General features: G+C 33.6%; 1 protein-coding gene and 1 long non-coding RNA gene across 2 annotated transcripts; one reads left to right on the forward strand and one right to left on the reverse strand.

Annotated features, from left to right (window-relative positions):
• Window positions 1-713: 713 nt before the first annotated feature.
• LOC131035997 (probable 2' cyclic ADP-D-ribose synthase BdTIR) lies at window positions 714-1,457 on the forward strand. The gene is made up of 2 exons (XM_057967785.1): window positions 714-1,195; window positions 1,337-1,457. Exons 1-2 carry the CDS (start codon window positions 714-716, stop codon window positions 1,455-1,457), a joined length of 603 nt encoding a protein of 200 aa, XP_057823768.1.
• Window positions 1,458-14,774: 13,317 nt separating this feature from the next.
• On the reverse strand, window positions 14,775-22,501 carry LOC131036021 (uncharacterized). Its single transcript, XR_009104033.2, has 2 exons — window positions 22,282-22,501; window positions 14,775-15,784 (listed from the first exon to the last, which is right to left on the reverse strand). It is a non-coding gene; the product is annotated as an uncharacterized LOC131036021 (long non-coding RNA).
• Between the last annotated feature and the right edge of the window lie 2,046 nt (window positions 22,502-24,547).

The raw sequence follows: 24,547 nt of genomic DNA on the forward strand, positions 1-24,547 counted from the left end.
TATCTTATATATTACATATTATATTAATCACATCCCATTTAAAATTGTTATAATGCAAGATTATTGATTATTTATAAAAGGCAATTTTAAACTAATGTAACTAATATCACATTAGATATTTAACCAAACTTATTTAATATTTAAGAAAATTCTCTCACTTACTAGGAAGGTGGATTTGATGATTCGTGATGAATTCAATCATTGTGCACATTCATGTGGAAGCAATGAGAAGTGCTCATTAATAAAAAAGTCTTCCCCTTATGTGTGAAATCTACACTTATCAATATTTGAAGATTCTAAATTATAGAATCATCATTTGACAAAAATTAGAAGCAAAATTTTTGCATTCAATGAATACGATATAAAGTCCCGAACGGATGCTAAATATCTACAATTCACTGAATTCAGCCCGGTATTTATTCTCTTTCTCCAACTGTATCTAAACGACTTTTGTTCATCACTAAATTGACTGAATTTACCCGAGCCGTAGTCAGGCAATGTTATTTAATGCTAATGTTGTTTTAATTTGTTACAGAAGCTCATATATTTAATTGTATTTGAAGTACGGAAACTTCACCGACTCATTGGTGATTGATTTCTCATGGCGCACTTCGAATTAGAATTGCCTAAAACGGCGGAAATTTCATGTACTATTGTACTGAGATTTTGTATCAAATTCACAAAGAGTTGAGTTTTGATGGTGTTTTCAGCCGATGGGAAACAACCAATCCTCTGTGCGTTGTTCGTGGTTTCCCACCTCAACTGGATATGACGCATTTATCAACCACAGAGGAGCAGATGTGAAGGAAAGCGTAGGCAGCCTCATTTTTCATAATCTCCAAAACAAGGGATTCAATGTCTTTTTTGATAAGAACTCAATCCAAGTTGGGGATAGCATACCTCTATCAATAGAAGAAGCGATTCAGTCAGCATGTGTTCATATTGTCATTTTTTCGCCTAATTATGCAGAGTCAGTTTGGTGCTTGAAGGAGCTCCAGCTCGTCCTCAAAACAGGGGCTCCCATCATTCCAGTCTTCTGTGGAATTCGGCCTTCCGAGCTTCGAATGAAGAGCGAAGAGGGTGTGTATGCTCGGGCCTTTCATAAGCACAGTGGAATGTTTGAGAGCCATTTAGTTGAGGAATGGAAGAAGGCCCTTTCTGAGGTTTCATATATCAAGGGCTATATTTTTGAGGGGTAAGAAAAACCATTGACTTGTTCTCTTGCTCTGTTTACATGTGTTTTCACATTCTTGGCTATTTAACGGACATTAATATTTAAATGGAATTGAATATTTCAAATATTCTTTTGAGAGGAGATGTGCTGTGTATATTTCAGAGATCAGGGACAGCTGCTGGAGCAAATTGCAAAGAGTGTAAAACAGTTTATTGATAGAGCGAAATACCGAGCAAAGCAGGGCACTGCGGAAATGAGACGAGGAAATTGCGTTCTGCCTTAATCTTGAAGACGATTCAGTCTTTTTGAATCATAATGTCAGTGGATGTTGTAGAAATCCCCTTGTTCAAGCAGATAGAAGTTGTTTAACATGATGTAAGCTGCTTCTAAGTTTGTATTTAATTATGTCTGGATGTTGATGGTCAACCAGGCACTACGACGGTTTGGACATTTAACTGCCTTTCAAGTGATGCTTGTTCAAGTTTTATTAACTAGCAATTGCACCTTGGTGTGCAATGTGTACGCCAAAGAGGTTTTGAAGGTTAATTAGGACAATTTTGGTTATTAGATGCATAAATTTGTGTAGTATAGGAGGTTTATTAATAGACCATTTAGAAAACGATGTTGTTTGTGCAACAAACGGCTCAATGGAGAATTGATAGATTCAAATAGATTATGCATCCACTTACAAGTATAATTTTAAAAACCTTTGACAAGGAGAAATATGAAGAGGAGAGAGATAATGAGAGAAAGAGGAGAAGGATAGATAGATATAAAAGAGATAAATATACTATGAGAGAGGGAAAGAATGAGAGATCGACATATAGTTTAAGATTAACATAGATATGTGAAATGATATATAGAGTGCAATAGAGAGATGGACATGTAATGAGATAGAGATAGATGGATAAATGGAAGAAGAAATATGGAGAGATAGGGATAGAATGGCAAAGAGATATAGGAAGAGGGTGAGGGAGAGAAATGGATGGTTAGGGAGGGGGCTCCATACAATTTTAGATATAAATAGAAATAGATGAAGATAGGGTTCAAATGAAGATAGAGGGAGAGATAAAGATAGGTAGCATGAGAGATAAAGATATGGATATATCAAGGGGGAGATAAAGAGGAAGAGTTAGAGATACAAAGGGACATGGACAGAGAGAGATAGCGAGAGGTAAGATATAAGGAGATATTGAGAGATGTAGTGGGGGAGAGAGAGATAAAGGTATAAGGAGTAGAGGCAGATAAAGATAGAGATATATGGGAAGAGAAAGAGATAGATAGAGGTATATACCTGAAGAGAAAGGGAATGAGAGGTAGAGATAGATAGATAAATAAGGGGATAGGGATAGAGGAAGGGGGGGAGAGATGAGGAGATAAGGGGGGGGGAGATAGAGAGAGGAGGGAGAGAAAGGGAGAGAGATAGGTAGAGGAGGCAGAGAGATAGGTAATGTCCACGAAGAGAGAGAAGGAGTAGATAGAGAGAGATATATGTAGAGAGGAAGAGAGAAGAAAATGGGGAAGATATAACCCAATTTATAGAGAGGGAGAGGGAGAGGGAGAGATAAACTTATGTATAGAGAGGAGGGAGAGGGAGAGAGGGTGAGATATAGAGAGATAAGAGATAGATATTGATAAAAATAATAATTTTACCAAATTAATAATAATAAAGTCAAATTAAATCTAAGTTGATTTAATTAACATAGAATAAACAAGGAATAAGAGATAGAGACAGATAGATAAATAAGGGGATAGGAATGGAGGAAGGGAGGGAGTGATGAAGAGGTAAGGGGGGGCGATAGAGAGAGGAGGGAGAGAAAGGGAGAGAGATAGGTAGAGGAGGTAGAGAGAATAGAGAGGGATAGGGGGGGAGACTTATCTATAGAGAGTGGGAGGGAGAGGTATAGAGGGTGCGATATAGAGAGATAAGAGATAGATATTAGGGAAGATAGAGCTTGGGTGAGAGAGATATATGTATAGAGAGGAGGAGATGGGAGAGAAAAAGAGGGAGAGAGATAAATAGAGATAGAAAGATAGTGGCAATGAGGGAGCAATAGATGGAGAGATAAAAAGATAAAGATATATAGTAAGTGATATATATAGAGAAGTAAAGAGAGGGATATACATGGAGAGAGAGAGAGAGAGAGAGAGAGAGAGAGAGAGAGAGAGAGAGAGAGAGAGAGAGAGAGAGATGAGAAGATAGAGATAGACATAGTAAGTGTGAGAGAGAATGGAGGTCCGACAAACAATATAATATTATTAGTACAAGGCCTATTGTATTTAAAGGGGACTAGTCTAGAAATAAAGGGGGAGAGAAGAATATAGGATAAGAGAGAAAAATGGGGACAAATAGATAGAGAGATAGAAAGAGGTAAAGGGAGAGATAAAGATAGACAAAGATAGGAAGATGGAGAGGGAGAGGGAGAGGGAGAGATAAGAAGAGGTAAATTAAGAGATAGATATAAAAAAACTTAGGGAGATGGAGAGGGAAATATGAAGAGGGAGATATACAAAGATACAAAGATATAGAGGGAGAGGGATAGATAGAGAGAAATATAGGGATAGGAAGGGAGAAATAGGGAGTGTATGTGCATGTGTATGTGAGAGAGAGAAAGAGGGGGGAGGGGGGAAGAGAGGTAGATACATGTAGGGAGAGATAAGGAGATAAAGATTGGGGAGAGATAGAGAGAAAAATAGGAATAAAGATGGAGATACAAAGAGGGGGGAGAGAAAAATAGAGACAAAAAGAGGGAAAGAATGAGAGAATTATTAAATTAATTCTACTAATATAATTTTTTTTTGTCATTTCATAAAAAGATAGAAACATTTAAAGTAAAATTCAAACTTAAATCTTAATTCAAAATTAGAATATAATAAATTAAATAAAAAGTCAAAGTACATCAAAATCGAAATATTGATAAAAATAATAATTTTACCAAATTAATAATAAATAAGTCAAATTAAATCTAAGTTGATAATTAACATAGAATAAACAAGGAATGAGAGGTAGAGATAGATAAATAAGGGGATAGGGATGGAGGAAGGAAGGGAGAGATGAGGAGATAAGGGGGGGAGATAGAGAGAGGAGGGAGAGAAAGGGAGAGAGATAGGTAGAGGAGGCAGAGAGAGGTAATGTCCATGGAGAGACATAAGGAGTAGATAGAGAAAGAGAGATATAGGTAGAGAGGAAGAGAGAAGAAAATGGGGAAGATATAGCCCAATAGAGACGGAGAGGGATAGATATACTTATATATAGAGAGGGGGAGGGAGAGGGTGAGATATAGAGAGATAAGAGATAGATATTAGGGAAGATAGAGGGGTGAGAGATAAATATATAGAGAGGGAGAAAAAAAGAGGGAGAGAGATAAATAGAGATACAAAGATAGTGGCAATGAGGGAGTAGTAGATGGAGAGATAAAAAGCTAAAGATATATAGGAAGTGATATATATAGAGAAGTAAAGAGAGGGATATACATAGATAAAGAGAGAGAGAGAAGGAGGCATAGAGATATAGAGACAATAAGAGAGAGATGATGGGATTTAGATAGAGAGGGTAAGTGTGAATGAGAAAGGAGGTCCGACAAACAATATAATATTATTAATACAAGGCCTATTATGTCTAAAGGGGATATAGAAGAATATAGGCTAAGAGAGAAAAATGGAGACAAATAGATAGAGAGATAGAAAGAGGTAAAGGGATCTAGATAAAAATAGACAAAGATAGGAAGATCGAGAGGGAGAGATAAGAAGAGGTAAATGAAGAGATAGAAAAAAAGCTAGGGAGATGGAGAGGGAAATATGAAGAGGGAGAGATAAGAAGAGGTAAATGAAGAGATAGAAAAAAAGCTAGGGAGATGGAGAGATACAAAGATATAAAGATACAGAGGGAGAGAGGGATAGTTAGAGAGAAATATAGGGATAGGAAGGGAGAAATAGGGAGTGTAAGTGTGTGTGTGTGTGTGTGTGTGTGTGTGTAAGAGAGAGAGAGAGAGAGAGAGAGAGAGAGAGAGATGTAGGGAGAAATAAGGAGATATGGAAAGAAATGAATATTATAATATTATTTTTATCGTTAACATAATCAAAAGTATATTTTTTAATTTTCTTATTTCCTCTTTAAAAACAATTTCCTCATATTTTAAGACAAATGTTATCAATTTATTTTAATCTTTCTTTAAATTATAGGTTTAGATTAAAATAGATGGCCATATTATTATTATTAATTATATTAATCAATTTAATAGTTATATTAATCTATTTAACAAGGATCATGGTAACAAACCTTATCCAAATTGGGAGTTGTTGTTTGAAATAATAATTGATATTTTAAACTTTTGATGTAGAGGTTGTCTAGTTGGATGTCTGATGTAATTTTTTTTTCTAATAGAGTTATTTAAAAAAATATTAATCTTCAAAAATTTATTTGCATATAAAAATATAAAAATAGATAATAAATTAACTAAATAAATAAAAAATAATATCAAGAAATAACATGCTTTATCAAAAAGAAAATGACACATAAAAGTAGCATATACATTAAAGTAAAGAAATGTTGAGTGATTGTTTTCAAGTTAAACGTACATCGATTGATTTAAATTGTAATTTAGTATTTCATTATCTTTCATAATCTGTGATATAGAACAAAATGGAATTGTGAATGAAAGAAGAGTAGTTCTATATTTTTAAATTGATATGTTTAAAGTTTTTAAAAGTTATAATAGATTATATTTATGTATTTTAAGTTTTAGAAATATTATTTAAAATAATTATTTATATTATATCTTTAAAAACATTCTAAATTAATATTATTTTTATTAAGTCAAGAGAAGTAATGGTTACATGGGCTAAAATATCTCATGTCATAATTTGACAACCATTTACACATCAAAGTATTAATATTTCATAATAATAAACATAATATTAGAGATACCAATACTAACAAAACTCTTAAATAAAATATAAAGTAAATAAATAATTTATTTTCATTCAAAAATAATAAAAATATAAAATAAACATTATATTCTTAAAATATAAAGTAAACTTAACCTTCAAAATTATTCCTCTAAGGGTGTGACCATTCTCCCACTTGTTGAATACTTTCAATAAAGGTTGTACTCTTAAAGTGTTCATTATTGAGGGGAACCATGCTCGATGATTTCCTACACCAAGAAAATATCTTATAGTACTAACAACCTTTGTCAAGAAATCAACATTGTTTTCTATATCAATTTCTTCTAATAATACTTGTTTACTTTTAACCTTTTCTCTGACAAAATGAGATTGAACTCCAATAAGTTTTGACTAAGCATGATAAGCAAGATTCTTAGCCATATACATTGCACTCTAATTATATCACTATGAATCTATATACCATCTTTTGTACCTAACCAACAATTGAGTACAACCTTTGTAGTTACGCTACTTCATGTCATATTCATGAGTATCTACCAAGTACTCAACCTCTATTATAGAAAATTCAAACACTAACCAGTTTTATCATCCAACTTACTACTTCTCCAAAATGACTAAATACATATCTAGCTATAGATCTTTGATAGTCAACATCTCCAGCCCAATCAAAATCCATAAATCCTTGAAAATTCAAAGTTTTAGTTTCACCCACTCTTCCTTGGTAACAAATTGTATAATCCAAGGAGTCATATGGCTATCTAAAGATCTTTTTCATTGCAATCCATTGTTCTTTACTTAGTTTGAACATACATCTAATTGCAACTCACATTGAGTGTAATGTCAAGTATAGTACAAACCATTACATACATGAGGTTGCCAACAACATCGACATAATGAACTCAATATATATATATATATATATATATAGGTATATTGCAACACCAAGATCCATCATGTCAAATTGTAAAGATACTCGAACCAACTAAATTGATCATTCTAATATTGTTAACAATTAATAACATGTTAACCACATACAAGACCATGAGAACAAAAAAATTTCCTCTCTACTTTAAATAACATACTTGTATTTTTTAAATTCCACATCCTAAGTGATTGCTTCACACTATATAAAGAATTTTACACACTAATTTCTCCTTATCTTTCACCATATAACATTCTATCTATGCCATTTAAATTTTTTCCTCGAGCCCATCATGCAAAAATGTAATCTTAACATCTACCCACTCATTTTCAAGGTCAAAAGTAGCCACAATAGCTAATAGAAGCCTAAATAATGTTAGGTTTTAAACAAGAGGAACTAGTTTGCTAGAGTAAATCCACTCTAGCTATGAGAATCCCTTGGCTACTAAATAAGACTTATACTTCACCTTTGCCCTTCTACATAATACTTCTTAATCATTTATAACCAATTAGTTTTCTTCTATATGGTAGTCTAACCAAGTTTTAATTTTTATTTTTATCTGGGGACCTCATTTTTCCATCCCTCCTTCAATGCCTTTTTTTCATTTGATCTAAATGTCTACTTAATTGCCTATGGCCTTCACTAGTAATAGATAAATCCAACAAAAGAGATGTATATTGAAAATTAGGATCTATATACCTTGGTTTTCTAGATCGATTTGATCCCCTTAAAGTTGAAACATCTAATAATGTATCCTCTAATTTTGTGTTTTTTGGATTCACATTCTCTTCTACCAACTTGCTCTCTAATGTATCTTGTGCAATTATTTTTAATTAAAACATAGACATACCCTCTTCTCTTTCCACATGAACTCTTTCAAATCTTTCCTCTAATTGTTTTCCTATTTTGGAGCCTCTTTTCCTTCTGTAAAAAATACCTTACAACTATATTCCATTTTTTGTTTCTAGATTTTACATCTTATATTCTTTAATGCCAATACTATATCTCATAAAAACACACTTCGTTGATTTGTAATCTAGCATAGTCCTTTCTTTACAAATATACAATAGAGATCACAATTAACAAACCTTAAATGCTTGAGATAGGATTTCTTACCAATTCATTCTCGTTATGAAATTTTATCCAACAATGCGAATTGGGTGACCTATTCATTAACTGGCAAGCAATGCTTGCTACTCCACCCAAAATTTTATACCCAAACAAGCTTCAAGCTTTATCCATTAGAGTTATATTCATTCTTTCAATAACTTTTTTCTAACGTGAACTCTATAACCGGAGTGATATTTCACTTTTCTATTCTACACTCGCTGTAAAACTTGAATGCATCTCAATAATATTATCCATCATTCTCACTTATCAAAACCTTGATTTTCTTTTCTATCCAAATTTTGTACCAAATCCTTATACTCTTAAATTAATTGAAAACATCACAATATTTGTTTCATTGAAAATACACATCTTTTGTGAAAAGGTCATCCATAAAAATAGCATAATAAATACATTTTTCAAGTGATGGAACGTGATGGAACTTTGCTTCATCCAAAAGCATCATTTAAAACTAAATATAAAATTTATTTTGATTTGTTAACACTACTAGGAAAATTTGCACAATTTTGTTTGTCAAATACATAATGTTCACAAAAATCAAATTCTAAAGGGTAATAAAAAAATCCTCTAGCCATACCTTTGGTTTTTAAACATTGGAGAATTTTCTCTCCAATATACCCCATCCACTAATGTTATAACATTATTTTTTCTATACAAAGAGTTGAAATTTGGTCAATTATATTAATTACTTAAGAACGTGGTATGCATTGCATCCACCACTTATAGTACGTGCCTTAATATTAAACAATATCCCTAAATGGACACCTTTTGCCAATACCAATTAATCATTTTTTAGCTATTCCTATTGAATACAACCTACATCATTCATTTTGCTTACTAAATTAAATTTCTTCTTAAGCCTATAAAGTACCAAACTCCAAGGAGGTTTTTTCACATCTTTTAGTCTCACTCTTCCTTGAGCTTTAACAATACATGTTGAATCATTCCTAAGTAAACTTCACCAGCATTGTTTTTTCCATATTCATTGAGCACTTCGTGTGAGTCATATGAAAGGAGACACCTAAACTTATCAATCATTCATTATGGTGTTCATTTTATCTTACAACACTAAAAATATATCCCCTAAATATTTAGGCGAGGTCTTTTATTTTTGCAAAAGAAACATCTTCAAATGACTTGCCCTTCTCAATCTTTCTAGATCTACAACCTCTCTTATAGTGTCTTGCTTTACCGCAATTTCGACACTTTATTTGACTTGTAACTGGAGCATTAGATTTACCTTTTGGATTTTGATCTCTTTTCCCATAACTTTTTGTCTCAACTCTTTTTATTTCTTTCACAAAAATGATTTCTTACGACCAAAGGATCTTTCAATTGATAATCATCTACATATTATTGTTTCATTTTCTTTAATAATAAGGTTGTACTACATCCTCACTTTTTTTATTTAGAAGTGATACTAGTGATTGCCATTATTAAATTGTCTTAGGTGTCAAAGTAACGCTCTTTTCTCCTTCATCTATTTTAATATCAACAGAAAATAACTAGCTGACTACAATGTTGAAGGTGTTTAAATATTCAACCATAGACTCAACATCATTCATTCTTGGTGAGCACATATTCTTCTAAACAAAATGTTTGAATACTAGAGACTTCCCATGATATAGAGTACCCAATTTATTCCATAACTCTTTTTTTGTGTATTTTCTTTGTATATTTAACAAAACTAAATCTAATAGACACAATCATTTTGAACTCACTGTCATCCTATCAAAACTTATGAATCCCATCGTTCATACTATATGGTTTTGTTTGATGATACAACAAGTCATTAATATCTATCAATTAGTAGATTCTTCCACCTATAACTTCCATAACTCAAAAATCTTTCTATTCGATTTTTCTCTCTATTATTGTGCCTCCTACCATTCTAATTTACACATAGTTCCTCACATGCATAACTCCCACTTAAGACAAAATTATCACAAGCAAAAGAACCCCTAACCTTTCAAACAAAACTCAAACCAAGCTCTAATATAAAGAAAAAGTTTCTAATAAACATGTACAATACAAATATTACATCTACAATTTGAAACAAGAATAAAATGAAAAACAATATGTAATATTTTCATGTGGAAAACCCTTCAAAGTGAGAACCTAGCTAAAGTACTTTATCATTAGAATGATAATTCTCTTTCAGCTCACCTTTACATGTACAGTTACAAATAGACACATTGAAAATGATTAACATGAATACTTTAAATCATGGGCAAAATAGAAAAATCCTAAAATTACACCCAATTTTTTTAACAAAACATATGAACACATTTTTCAGCTTTGATAAATTGCATTATTAACAATTAGGATAAGGTCTTATGGAGAGGGGATTCTTAAAAAAATTTATTGAATCTTGTTGAATTTTTTTTGAATATTTTTAAGCGGGTGGTTCCATGAATTTAATAGTGCTTAAAAGCTTAAGCTTCGAAATTTACGAAGCTAGTGGTCTCATGAAAAATGTTACGGATAAATAATTAATAAATAGACATCATTTTCCTTCTATACTTTTTAACATGGGAATCTAAAATTTAGCTAATTAACAAGTGGCACAAAAAATTCTTAAGCTGATGGAGCAATTTCTAGCCTCACCCCAATTTACCTGCTGAAATATGCTGTCCTAAAAGATAAGGACTGCTATTTTTCAAGAAAATATTCCAAATAATCCTGTAGCATATTTTTTTGTTTCGTGAAACCACCTGTTCCATGACAATTGATCCCTAAGCCTCCAAAAGACCTTACCCTTACAACACTTGTCCAACAGTGACAGAGACTGATGTAGAATTTCAAAGAAGAATGAGATGCTCGTCCAAATCACCCATGCAGATTATCCTAATGGGACAGCAAAAGTTTACTAGCAGTCTAGTTAACTTCTTTTACTGCAATGAAAGCACTGGAGGTTGTCGACTTGCAAAATTGGGATCTCAAGATTATGTATTTGAAAAGCCCAAATTAAGGAGTTACGAAGATGTATTAAGAAATCTAAGAGTCTTTGCTTTCTTTCTTTTTTGTGTGATGAACAGATACTAAATGGGTAAGTGAGCTGAAATGTCTTTCGCATCTTGAGGCAATGGATAATAACATTAAGTATATATTTATGCCAAAGAGGTTAAGAAATTGCGTAGCATGTTTCTTTATGTAGATTGAGATCAAATTTTTAAAACTAGAGGATTTTCGAATTTGACCTGGTTACAGGAAATATGCTTACATCTCAATTGAAAACTTCGGAGTAAGGGATCCTTGTACACAAGGTGAACATGTGTTGCATATACATCTGTCATGAGATTCCAGTAGGGCATGGTCATACAGAATTGGATCTTTCACAATTTCCTAATAAAATGAAAGCAATGAGAGATCTTCGAAAAAATTCAACATTCCAGCTTTACAGCCCTGAGTTGAGAATATTGTTTTTCAAATTTCAGTGAGTTCGTGTTAAGACAAGAAACGATGCCTTATTCGATAAATTTGTGCTTGGGAGAAAATAACAACTGCATAGAGTTTCCAAAATATATTAGGAAAGTCCACACAGTTTCAAAAGCTAAAATTTCCAAAAATGGAAGGAGTTTGCTAAAATAGAGGATTGAGGGATAACAGGCCTCGAGAATTCTCGCTTCTCAGACATCTAATAGTAATGGGGTTCGAGACTAAAGGTATTCATTTATAATGCAACTGATGGAGTAACAGAGAGGTTAACGAATAAAGTGAAAGACTGGACGATATTCAAAGTCAATAATCCACACTCGATGTAAATCCCCTGTGCACATTTTTTCTATTCCATGCTTGGAGCTTTTGCAATATGTAATTCTTAGTACTATACAGTAAGTGTAATTTGTAATCATCGATTATTTTCTCATGTTTAAAACTTCTAGTGTAGTTGGATAGCTTCTCCTCCTATGTGTACTTTGCATCTATCTTGTTCATTGGATTTAACTATTCCTGTTTTTCCAGCCCAAGGAATCTATATCCAGTATTAAATTATTAATCCATGTTATAGCAGAGCACTACAGGTTCAAGGTTCAGCTTGTATCTGAAGCGTGTCTTCAGCCAGAGAGATTTCAGCCTAAGGCTCGTGCTTCATATCAAATAGCTAAAACAACTCTCTGGATGAAAAATTTTCCATAAATAAAATTCTTCTTGTGCAGTTTTCATTCAATCATTGAACTAAAGGTTCAGCTTGTATCTGAAGCCTGTCTTCAACCTAAAATGACCAATTTTCTTTTGCAAGCAGTTTAGTTTTATTTAATAGAACTTATCTTTGTTAAAAGAGAATTGCGATTTCTCATGCAATCTCATCCGCTGTACAGCTAGGTAATCTCCATCTCATAGATATTTGAATTTAGGTTTGAGAAATTGAAGTTATATTAATACTAGCAGCTTGAACTTAATACTGAAACTGATCACATGGTTTACTTTAATCAGAAATCTGCTTATAAAATTATGAGCTATTAATTTGCTTCTGGATCAATGCTGTGGATCATGAGGAAATTTGATAACTTTTATTCTATTTTTTTTTTCAGTAAGTGGGATTTGAATGCTATTGAAATTCATAGTAACTAGTCAGAATATTTTGTTATTTTTACCATGATTAGACTGAGAAAAGTGTTAATTGTTTCCAGAAGCACGGAGGAGACTCGAAATTAAATCTTATAACCTAAGATTCTTTTCAGAAAATCACTTGATGCCAGATTCTACTTGCTTTTACTCCAGGTAGTTTCAAAGTGTTCTATTTCACCTTATTTTATACTATTTGCTTAGTCTTTACCCTTCTTTTTTGAACTTATCAAAAAATCTGTGAAGGAACATGAGTCTCTCACTCTAAATTCCAATTTCAATGTGGTTTTGATATTCTTGTGCTGATATACGATTGGAACATTTCTTTGTTTTGAGTTAAATAGAAGAGACTATACTATGATAGATGCATGCAAGGCATGGTATTATAGATATCCAAAGTCCATATACATTTTTGTTGAATGTATGACTTCAATTATATTCTTTGCCTGCATGGATGGCTCACACTCCTGTTCCCTCAAGACTTTATACACTGCATTTGATAACCTAACCAAATGAAATGAAACTCAGTGTTTGGTTAGACCATTAGAGACACATAAGTTATAAATGAACATATATGGGAAATACGAATTCGCTAGTGTATCTACAAGTTTATGCACAAATTCTTGCTTTCATGACTATATTTGTTATGTCAATGGTGACAGAATCTCACTTAGTGGTTCCATGGAAGAAGAGGCACTTGTTTTTTCTCATCTGGTAGTGCAGAGAGAATTGAGGACCTTTTACATACATTTAGTCCTACATAATGTGAAAATTTTCTGTTAATTATTGTTAATGTTAATTAGTTATAAACTAGGTCACAACTAAAAAACTATTCTAAAATAGAATTCAGCTGTATCATAACTGTCACTTGGCTATGGAAATGCTATGCTGTTGCCAGATAGCCTATATGGCCTTTCCTAGGTGGCTGAAGGTTTTCTTTAGGATTCTCCTCCTCCTTTAATTACATTCATCAGCTTCTACAGGGCTTCCTGGAGCTGTAGTCCTCTCCCTGGGATGCCAATCAGCAAGTAAATGATGATAACAAACACCTGGTGATAACAGCTCACGAAAAACCGTGGTACCCACAATAGACAGGGATGCCAGGGGAAACTTGAAGCCTGAATTTGAAGAGATAGAACCTTTTTTGGATGAAAACAGTCAGAAACTCTTAAATGTTCATGCATATCTAGACTCAGCAAAATAGATCGACTTAACCTCTTGACTTGACTCACCCATGCTCAATTTACTCCTCTCTTGACTTGAACTGGCACAATTTTAAATTTTTAACTTGACAACTTTTCCAGCACTTGATTTTCTCTACTCTTGACTTGTCAACTAACTTGCCAGCTTTTCCAAATAGTACTAAGGCTTGGTCCTGTGTAAGCATAAAAAGAAAAGCAGACCTCCTTTATAACACTTTTTATTTTTAAGCTCATGTTAGCCGCACTTAAAATATTTCAGAGAATTTAATATAGCAAATCTCACAATTTCTTCCTTGATTTGATGGCATTTATATCTAGAAAAAATATATATGTTTTTGTTGTTTAGATGCCTTCAGGAAAAAAAATTGCCCACCGAAAGTAGTGTCTCACTACTATTGCACATCTATAGTGTAATGCTACATTACTTCAAACACCTTTGATAGGTCAAGTGCTGAGGGTTGTTAATATGAGCTACACTAGCATCTTTACCTTGCCTAAGTGTGTTCAAAAATTAAATCTGATCTTTCTAGATGTCTTGAACTACCAATGAAGTTGCTCGTATGCATATGTGAACTTAAATGTCTTCAGTGATGGGAGTGAGTTGCTTATATGCCCTAACTTGTCTACTTATGTACACTGAGATAAGATTATATGGGACTTGGGCAAAATTTAATATGTTAAAGGATCTTGCCAATTTGACACACCTACAACTACAAGAGCTGATATTATTCATAGCCATATAAAGACACTTGCACCAGTTCTAGGAAGGTGAGGGATCTCATTTTGTTCTTTTTCACGTCTTTATTGCCAGTCTTCTTTTCTTGCGTGGGAGAGGGCAGTACCTCCACAGTACATTCTTCTAACAACATAAAACTACTTTTCAATTTTTTAACTTTAAATGTTTAATACACCAATCTGAAATATTAGAGTATTCCTAAAATATCTACAACATTTCATCTTACTTAAAAAAAAATTGTACTTAGTTTGGCAAGCCATTAGATTCTCTGCATTTTTTGGGGTGTTGTATTGTATTTTCAGCAACCATTGCACTCAATGAAGCAACATTTATTTGAGGCATTTTATAGAAAACCTAGAAGACTCCACCAGAATGCCATTTAATCCATATCCTGTAATAAAACGCATCCCTTGAGGCATTTGGTCAAACATGCTATTGGTCTTCTGCGTGCTTCCACAATTACAGCTAATCCGACAAAATGTCAAAAATCCACTTTTGATTATATTTTGATAGATCTCCAACTCTGTTCCAAGGCTTCCATCTTGGCACAAGATGGAAAAATCCTAGCAAAGACTGCAAACTTTAGCTTTATACTTATTGATTGCATTTCACGAAAGCACTTTGTCGAATGGTTGAGATTCTAAATGCCTTCTCTATGCTTCTGTCTTGCATACATGTCAATTGTGCAGTCATAATTACAACTTCTGAGAAAAATTGACTCTCAATTATTATTTTATGGATCTCTGTACACAAGTTCTTGTTTGGGCACAAGGTGACTAGATGGTGCCAACAGCTTCTGAGTTTGGATATATAGCCACCAATTGCATTTGTTAAAAGATCTCAAATGCTTTCCAACAAATCAGTTTTGCGCATACCTTACAATTGTCAAATTCCATGAGACCATGTTATGTCAAGGCATTTTGTCAAACAATTTACTTTCCTTCAAACATGCTTCCATATTTTACATACATACATATAAGCATGTCAAAACTACATCTGACAGGGAATACATTTCAAATTGGTCAGTGAGAGACTGAATGTGAGGGATTAAGAAGTGGGTCTTCACCAAAGAAATGGAATCCCAATGCACAAATAACTTCACATCGAGGAATGAAAGCATAAGGATTTGTCTTTCAAAGAGGCAGTTTCTGCAAGTGAAAGACAGAAGGAAGGAATAAATAAAAGCACATCAAGAAAAATTAGGTTGTAAGTGCAGAGGATCAACAAACCTTATCATGGAAATAGATGCTTCAAATCTGCTGAGAACAAACTTGTCACTGAAATAAACTATGAGGCAGCAGATACTGAAGCTGAAGTTACATGAAGCAGAGGGTTGATATGCAAATTTAATGTGGTATGGCACAAAGAACATTAAATTAGGGCATGAATCGGAGAAGAATGGACCAGCAAGGGTTGATATGATCTGTGACTTGCTCCCAAAGGCTATTTATAGCAGTTTTTGACTTGAATGAAACACACGTTGTATTTGAAGTAGGGTCATATTTTAATGGTGGGTCTGCTAATGAAGCTATAATCAGCTATATTTGATTTCACTTTGCATTTCCCAAAAGATGTGCTAATATTAATTTGACTTCACAACCAACCTTTAGAGCTTTGAAGCAAAGAAAGTATGGTTGGATTGGAAGCTCTTCCAATAAATACCTTCTCTATTCCGATGGAAACCAACATTTTTATTTCTTTTATTATGTCAACATTCATTTAGATATAATGATAGCCTTGCCACAAATGGTTTAGTAAAGCTCAGAATAGGACCATGAAAGAATGGGCATTAAACAAGAGTGTCTGCCTTTTCATTGATGTTGATATAAAGACCAAGGGCATATGTCAATAGATTGTCCTATGCTACAAAAGTCTGTTAGAATATATCTTCCTCCACTGTTGAAAGTGCCTAAGAAGACAGCAGCAAGAGAATAAAAGTATTCTGTTAACTTCTTGGCATCTAACTCTATAAATATTGTAGGCGAAAATCTTATTTGAACCTATTGTGGATATGCTGGAGACTGCAGAGGAGGATAAAGGGGAGGATCAAATGGGGGCTGGTGAAGAGTAACTGGCCAGTAGCAACAGTGGACATCCCAAGTTGACCTGTATTGTCTCCAAACACCAAATGGAACTTGAGAAATACCATGAATATAGAAAAGAACGCAAATACTGCTTCTCAACAGAGGGGTAGAAAGCTGTCTTTTAGAAAGATAGTAATGACCAGAAAACCCCTAATGGAAGGAGTGCCACACCCGAGGATGGTATAAGTTGTGGAAAATAATTCCTGTTGGCAGTTATGGGAGCTCTGATTTCCAATGATGTTCATATCTTGGAATATCTATGCAGGATGCACCGAGTAAAGAGATACTGGTTTAAAAATATTTTAAAAAGGGAAAAACTTTATAGGTGATGCTTCTAATGGAGTAGATGGAAAGAATAACTTACCCGTTTTGGTGAATTGCTGAAAGTTATGCTGCAAACATAAGAGAATGTTGGGGTGTATTGCTATTTATTACAAACCCCTGAAAAATAGAAGTATCAAATTTTGGTCACACCTGCTCACTAATCCGTGTTAAATTTCAACATCTGACAGATTGAATAAAATATAAATGGACCAACCTGTGTTTAAGGAATGCTCCGAGTTAAGGATTGTCTAGCTTTTTGATAAAGATTGAAAAATTGCCGAAATAGTACAAAGAATGAAGTAAAGAGATACTGGTTTAAAAATATGATAAAAAGGGAAAACCTTTATACCTTATAGGTGATGCTTCTAACGGAGTAGATGGAAAGAATAACTTACCCGTTTTGGTGAATTGCTGAAAGTTATGCTGCAAACATAAGAGAATGTTGGGGTGTATTGCTATTTATTACAAACCCCTGAAAAATAGAAGTATCAACTTTTGATCAGACCTGCTCACTAATCCGTGTTAAATTTCAACATCTGGCAGATTGAATAAAATATAAATGGACCAACCTGTGTTTAAGGAATGCTCCGAGTTAAGGATTGTCTAGCTTTTTGGTAAAGATTGAAAAATTGCCGAAATAGTACAAAGAATGAAGCTTGGATAAATGGGGGAAAAACTCTTATCCCCACAAATGAGGACAAAACTGGGAGGAAGACTATCCTCATCTCTTTAAGATGGATTTAATGAATTTGATATAGATTTGCATCTACAGTATCCAGAACCAAAGGAAGGTTTCTTTAGTTTATATGATAAATGGAGAGGAAATCACCTTACAGTTTAAAGCTTAAAGAGATTCTTGTTAGACGACATTTGATTAGCTCAAACTATAAAATCAAATTGAGAGAACTTAAAATGTCTGGCTCATATTATTGGCAAGTACACGTGTTCAAACTGAGGAAGAACAGTCCAGGCATGCTTTCTGCTATGAAAAGATGTGATTAAGGAATCCTGAAATAGCAGATAGAGTGAACGAATAGTAGACAGAATCCATGCCATACGGTTAAAGGATGTCGCAATAAAGACTGAAGATTGAGTTTGTCAAAACTCAATTAAAGAAGTGGAATAGTGGTGGAGATAATCCATGCCACAAGATTCAAGGATGTTCCAATTCGTACTAAAGGGTTAAACTTGTCAAAAGCCAACTAAGAAGTGGAATAATGAGGTTTCAAGAGCATTTTCAAGAGCATTTTCAAGAGGAAGAGTTGTTCAAGAAATGGACAAGGCCAATCTGAGATCCACAGAGAAACAACTTCAGGTTCAATGAGGCTAACTACTCTGAAGTACAATCCACTAGGAGGCCATGGTTATTGATGATGATGCTCCATATTTATGATTTGCTTTACTTTTTTAAAGGACTTTCATTGCCTACTTTGGCTAGCAGGTGATCTCTACAGGACATTTAAGGCAACCCTTCACATCACAGCCTAACTGCTTTGCCAAATGCCATTTTTACATTGAAAAAACTGCACTTAATTTCCAAATGCCATTTGAAATGGAAAGTCTCTGCACTGTAAACACCATTGCAAAACTTGCACTTAATTTCCAAATGCCATTTCAAATGGAAAATCTCTCCATTGTAAACATCATTGCAAAAGTAGCACTTAATTTTGTTCATACTCTCAATTGACATGCAATATGCCCATCCAAAATCTTTCTCATGCAATATGATGCCTAAATCTAAAAAAATAGTATTTAGCTTTATAAATGTTCCAAAACGTTCAAATATTTTGTGATAAAACATTTTTATGTTTTAATTAATAACATTTTAGGTTTTATTAATTTAATTTTAATTCAGTATTAAAATTCACAATAAATACATTATTTAATAAATTTTAAAATTTATTTCCCAATATTTAAAGTAAAAAAAATAAAAAAATAAAACTACAACTTTTAGTTTTTGGACTAAACAAAATAAAATAGAATCATTTATTAAATATTGAAAATTTATTTAGATAAATATTTACATAGAATCATTAAACTCAAAATGTAAGACTAGTAGCTGGAGCTGGTTTTAACAAATAATACCTAGAAATGTTACATTTTAACAAATAATAAAAATATTACAGAAAACCCTGATTCATTGGAACTGATTCAAATCATGTGGATGCTCTTGAAAGTTGATTGTGAGTGTACAGAAATGTAGGCATATATGTAATCAGAAATTTGTAAACCTTGATGGAAAATCACAAAATTCCGCAGAGAAAACCCTAAATGCAAATAAGAAAACAGTTTGCAATCGAAAAGATGAACAAAATCATACATATTTGCCATTTTATTTAAATAAAATCGGATTATTGTAAGAAAGAAAATAGCAATCAAATTTCAGGAAAATGACAAACAAAAAGGGAAAGATCATGGGAAAGTTGTAAATGGGAAAATTATAAAAGAGCAAAAAGGACCAGATCCAAAATTTAATGATTTATCGTGAGATTTTCCTATGATATGCTTCTATGGTAGGTACACCACTAATCCTCGCATCATAGTTGTATCAATGGGCAATAAGAGATACCAGATTACTGAAGTGAATCCATGCTACACACATGATATACCAACTCCAAAGAATGTACCATACAAGTGTGTACACTTGGCCTTTTGCAGTTTACCGCCAACTCGTGCATGACCTATGCCAGCAAATACAGATCAAATTTTGGAAAGCATCTTTACACAAAACTATTCTATGTCCGTGTACAAAGTCATTAAAGCAAGTAAACTCCCACAACAAGCAAATTGTTCCTCAAGAAATAGCTGAAATCAAGGTTCCATACCTGCTTCCTAGACTGAATGTTATTAGGACTATTGCTTTACAAGGAGGGGCAACTGATTTATGAGGACCTACCAACAATGGTGCCCATGGTCTTGGCTGTAGCAACTATGGTCACACTTCGATGGTTTGTACTTTGTAGTACCCCAGAGCCCCTTCCAAATGCTCATGGAAATGCCAGGATCATCCATTTGTCTTCAACAAATACCACACACATTCCAACAATGGTGTAGAGTACTTTCCACAAGATCGCGCTTGGCAGTAACCAGATTGCTATAATTTCTACCACCACTTCAACAAGGTTCGACACAGCTCCAAACCAAACTGCAAAGGCTAAATCACACCGCACACCACCACATTGATTTGAGCATAACACTTAGAACAACGTAATCACCATGGTAGTCCAAGTGGCACCCTTAAGGCTTTTGCCATCCCAGATCATCCACTAGCACATTTTCCAATTAGCAGCCTCATTGTTCAATTTTTGGGATATGATGACTTCCACAACAACTCTTGGCCTCCACGACATGTAATCTATATACATATCTATAGAATAGATGGATAGGTAGATAGCAGAAGATATCATACATCTTTCTCAAAGAATATGTCATGTAGAGAATGAAAACAAAAAAAAAATACATTTTTTTATTTCTTCGTCTCTGCTCATTTGCACTACTTTGTCTCATAAAGCTTCCACACACACATAACTTCATCTGGAGAGTTGTCCATCAGATTTCAAAATGAGCCCCAAATCAATACTGTTAGTACATGAACTTGTTCATTCCACTCCGAAGAATAAAAGAGAAACGATGCTGATCAAAGTTGACATGGAAAAAGCTTATGATAGGGTAGTCTTGGATTTCTTAGATCTACCACTTGATCATTTCGGTCTTAGTGTTAGCAATGGAGAAAATGGACAATACGCATAGCTTGTGTTTCTTCACTTAACTTTTTAGTTCTATTAAATGGGGCGCCTACTGATTTCTTCCCAATCACAAGTGCTTAGACAAGAAAATCCATTCTTGCAGTACTTGTTCCTTATCCTTGTTAAAGCTTTGGAACAGAGTATCAACAAGCCTGAAACTCAAACAATACAAAAAAGTCTCCAAATATGCTTGGGATGTGATACTCGCAGATAAGCAATTTGTTGCTGAAATCAATATTATAAGGACAACCAGGCAAAATGAGGCAAACACATTCTGGAAAATTCTTAAGGAATATGAAGAGGCTGAAGGGCACCTGGCTGTTCAAGGAATTTCAACCCCGCAGACAAACTCAACAGGAATTAAAATTGTCAATTAGATACGCATCAAACAAGTATTTGGAAAATCGATTTTTTTGTGCGTAAGGTCGTTGAAAATCACTGGGGTCTGCAGTGGGATAGATTCAGAAAGAACTCAGAAGGACAAAAAGACAAATGGTTGTCTGCAGCGTAGAGGCTCTACCTATTTACATCTTATCCATCTTGGCTACACCTGCAGAGGTTGTAAAATGTATTTAGCATATATAGAGGAATTTTATCTGGCAAGGTACACAAGATAAACATAAAATTTCTATGGTAACACAGAAAGTTGAAACAATTATAAAAGCTTATATCTCAGGGAGGAATTGGTAATAGAAACATGAGAGAACGATGTACTTAGGAAAAATTATTTGGAGAATTTTCCGATGGTCGAAAAGGATCTAGAGCAGGGTTCTAAGGGCTTAACCCTGGATTCATGAGAATCCAATCCGAATTCAAAGAAGTGGTGACTGCCCAAATGAATTGTCTCTTTGGAACTTCATATTTAGGTCTAGAATGCTAAAATTAGAGTCAATGGGATGTTAGATTTGGAGATTAACCGCACTTTTGACAGGACCCTTGGATTGTAATACAGCCAGTAGAAAAATTATGAGAGGGAATATATCTAAAAGGACACTGGCATCAGAGCTTTGGGATCTAGATATCCCAGGATCGAACAAGTCAAAAGACAAAGTTAATTCTCTGCTGCACTCTAAAAACTTACCTAGAATCAGGCACAAATTGCAGAACAACTCAAATTCAAAAGGGTACCGCCAGGTATTGGTGAGGATCGAATACAATGAAACGGAAACACAAATATGAGGAGCAAAATGCATCCTAGGAAAAATTGTTTTCTCCTAGTTAAAAGTCCAAAACTAAGTCCTCGCGCGAGAAAATCTCATGAAATCGGGATCCTATGACCCATCAATATGTGCGGTGTGCAATCAGGGCACAGAAAAAAACCGATCATTTTATAAATCTGCAAATATACTTACTTTGGATTATATGGTTCAGGGTTGTGAACTTATTCATATAATAATATTTTAAAATTTCCATGCTTGATAAATCTGTGAACTTATTGATATAATAATATTTTAAAATTTCCATGCTTGATAAATCTGCAAATATACTTACTTTGGATTCTCCAAAATGCACAAGAGAAAGTGGATGTGAATGTAGGAAAACAGGTAAGTTCAGTGCACCATGACGCTCTGGCTCCAAAGGAACTCCACAATATTCTCCAACACCTAATCCCTGAGTTTTAGTAAATAATTTAAAGATCTTGACATTGGACGGGCACTTATGGTCGATACTAGTAAGTAGTACGTCTACGCAGCAGAAGAATGCACAAAGACATTTTTTCCATTTATCAAATCAACTAAAATTGTAGTTTTTTTATTTATTAAAATCAGAATATATTTATGGTCTGAATTTTCAATTTATAATAAATAAATAAAAAAGTGTCTTGTTGTTGGCTGCATAGACGTTGCCCTAATAGTAAGAGAAGCCACAAGCTATTCTTCTTACAAAATGGTCAGACCAACACACTCTAAATTGTCTGCTTAGGTGGTTGGACACACTATAAAAGAGCAAATAGTGGATTTGATGGCAAAGGACATTAAGCTCACATCTCTAGGTGAGAAAATGCAAGGGAGAAGGGGATTGTACGTGTTAAAGATAATGAACAATATTATATATGTTTTTAAAATAAAAATTAGAAATGAATGAAGTTTGATATTTATCATTTTTAATAGATACATAAATTCTAAGATCTAATGTGAAATAATTTATTTATCATATTAGTTGGGTTTATTTATGTTTTTAAATAATTATAAGAATGAAAATTAATTTGAAAAGTATTGATGTATGGGATGGTATGAGAAAATGTATTGAGAAGTTCTTAGAGAAGGGCCCCACAATACCATTTTCTTATGGATTGAGGTAACCATCCTCATAAACCTTTGTGTGAGTTTTGTGTTGAAATTAGGGCATGAACATTGTAAAGTTACTATTAATTATCAATGGATGTAATGTGGAATAAGTACAAACTACTATATCTATATTTAAAAAATACATATAAAATATGTCGAGAGATATCTTATAGAAAGAGAATCATCTGTAAAATAAATGTTCATCTAAAATACTAAACACCAAGAATACAAAACCATTAAAGTCCTGCATGCAAAGAGACAAGTGGCGAGGGTTCTATTTTATTTGGAGTAATAAAATAACACCTCCATAAAAGCTGAAACATGTCATATTTCATGCATTTACCTGTCATTTACAGTAAACTTTGTTATACAATACATAAATTAAAAATAAAAAAGAATTATTGATTGTATTTTGTTTTGTAAAATTTAGACATAACATTTTAAAATAATTATAAGAATAAAAATAATTTAAAAAATATTGGAAAAAATTATTTTATATAATTATGAGTGAAAATTATTATATTTTAATAATTATTTTTCTTTAATTTTATGTAAACTTATAAGAGAAAAGTTATTAACTTATTATAATTTTGAGTTTAGCCTTAATAGTGATGTCGTCTCTATAGTTCCCGAGGCTTGGGCATCTTGCGACACTTAGGGGAAGCTTAAGGAAGAAGTCGGTTTGTAGCATCGACGCTGAGATCAATGGGATCATGTTCCTGGTACCCGACATTACCTTGCACTCAGTATAGTGAGCCTCTATCTTTATGACTCCAAAGTGGCTTTGGTGGCAAGGGAGGGGAGGGCATGGATGCAGACATACGATGATCTTTGCTAGATGTTGAGGTCTTAGACTACTACGCTGGATTGCTCAAGGAAGGATCGACCTGCCCTTGGGCCGAATGGACAAAAATCAAGGATGAACTGGGTGGGGTCTGAAAATCTTCCTAGACGAACCTCAAATCTCCTAGCAACATCTTAAACTCTCCGTCCCTCTAATACGCCTCTAAACTTTGACCTAAGGGAGGACATTCTACAAGAGGTAGTTGATAATCTAGCCTATTTTTCAAAGCGAGTTTTGATCAAGAGATTTCAAGGGTTTTGGCCAAGCCTGGCAGAGTTACATCAATGGATTACAGATGTACAGTGTCCTATTCGAAAGGGTGATCTCCAAATCTGCCCCTATGCACAAGAATTTTTCATTGTGATCTTCGACAATATCTAGGACTGTCCTATGATTCTCTTTGACTACCAATGGAATTGTGAGTAACATTTACACCCTTCCTTCGACCCAAATATTGAATCCATCTCTACAATTTTGATTCAGGTAAAACTTGTGAATCTCTCTCTATAGTTTTGGCCTAACTCCTATTTTGAAGCTGTGGGCAAATTGTTGGGAAAATTATTAGAGGTTGATAAGGGACCTTCAATTTTTTTCCATACCACTTATGCTTATATTTTGGTGGAGA

This window comes from Cryptomeria japonica, chromosome 3 (genome assembly GCF_030272615.1).
Source record: "Cryptomeria japonica chromosome 3, Sugi_1.0, whole genome shotgun sequence".
NCBI lineage: Eukaryota > Viridiplantae > Streptophyta > Pinopsida > Cupressales > Cupressaceae > Cryptomeria > Cryptomeria japonica.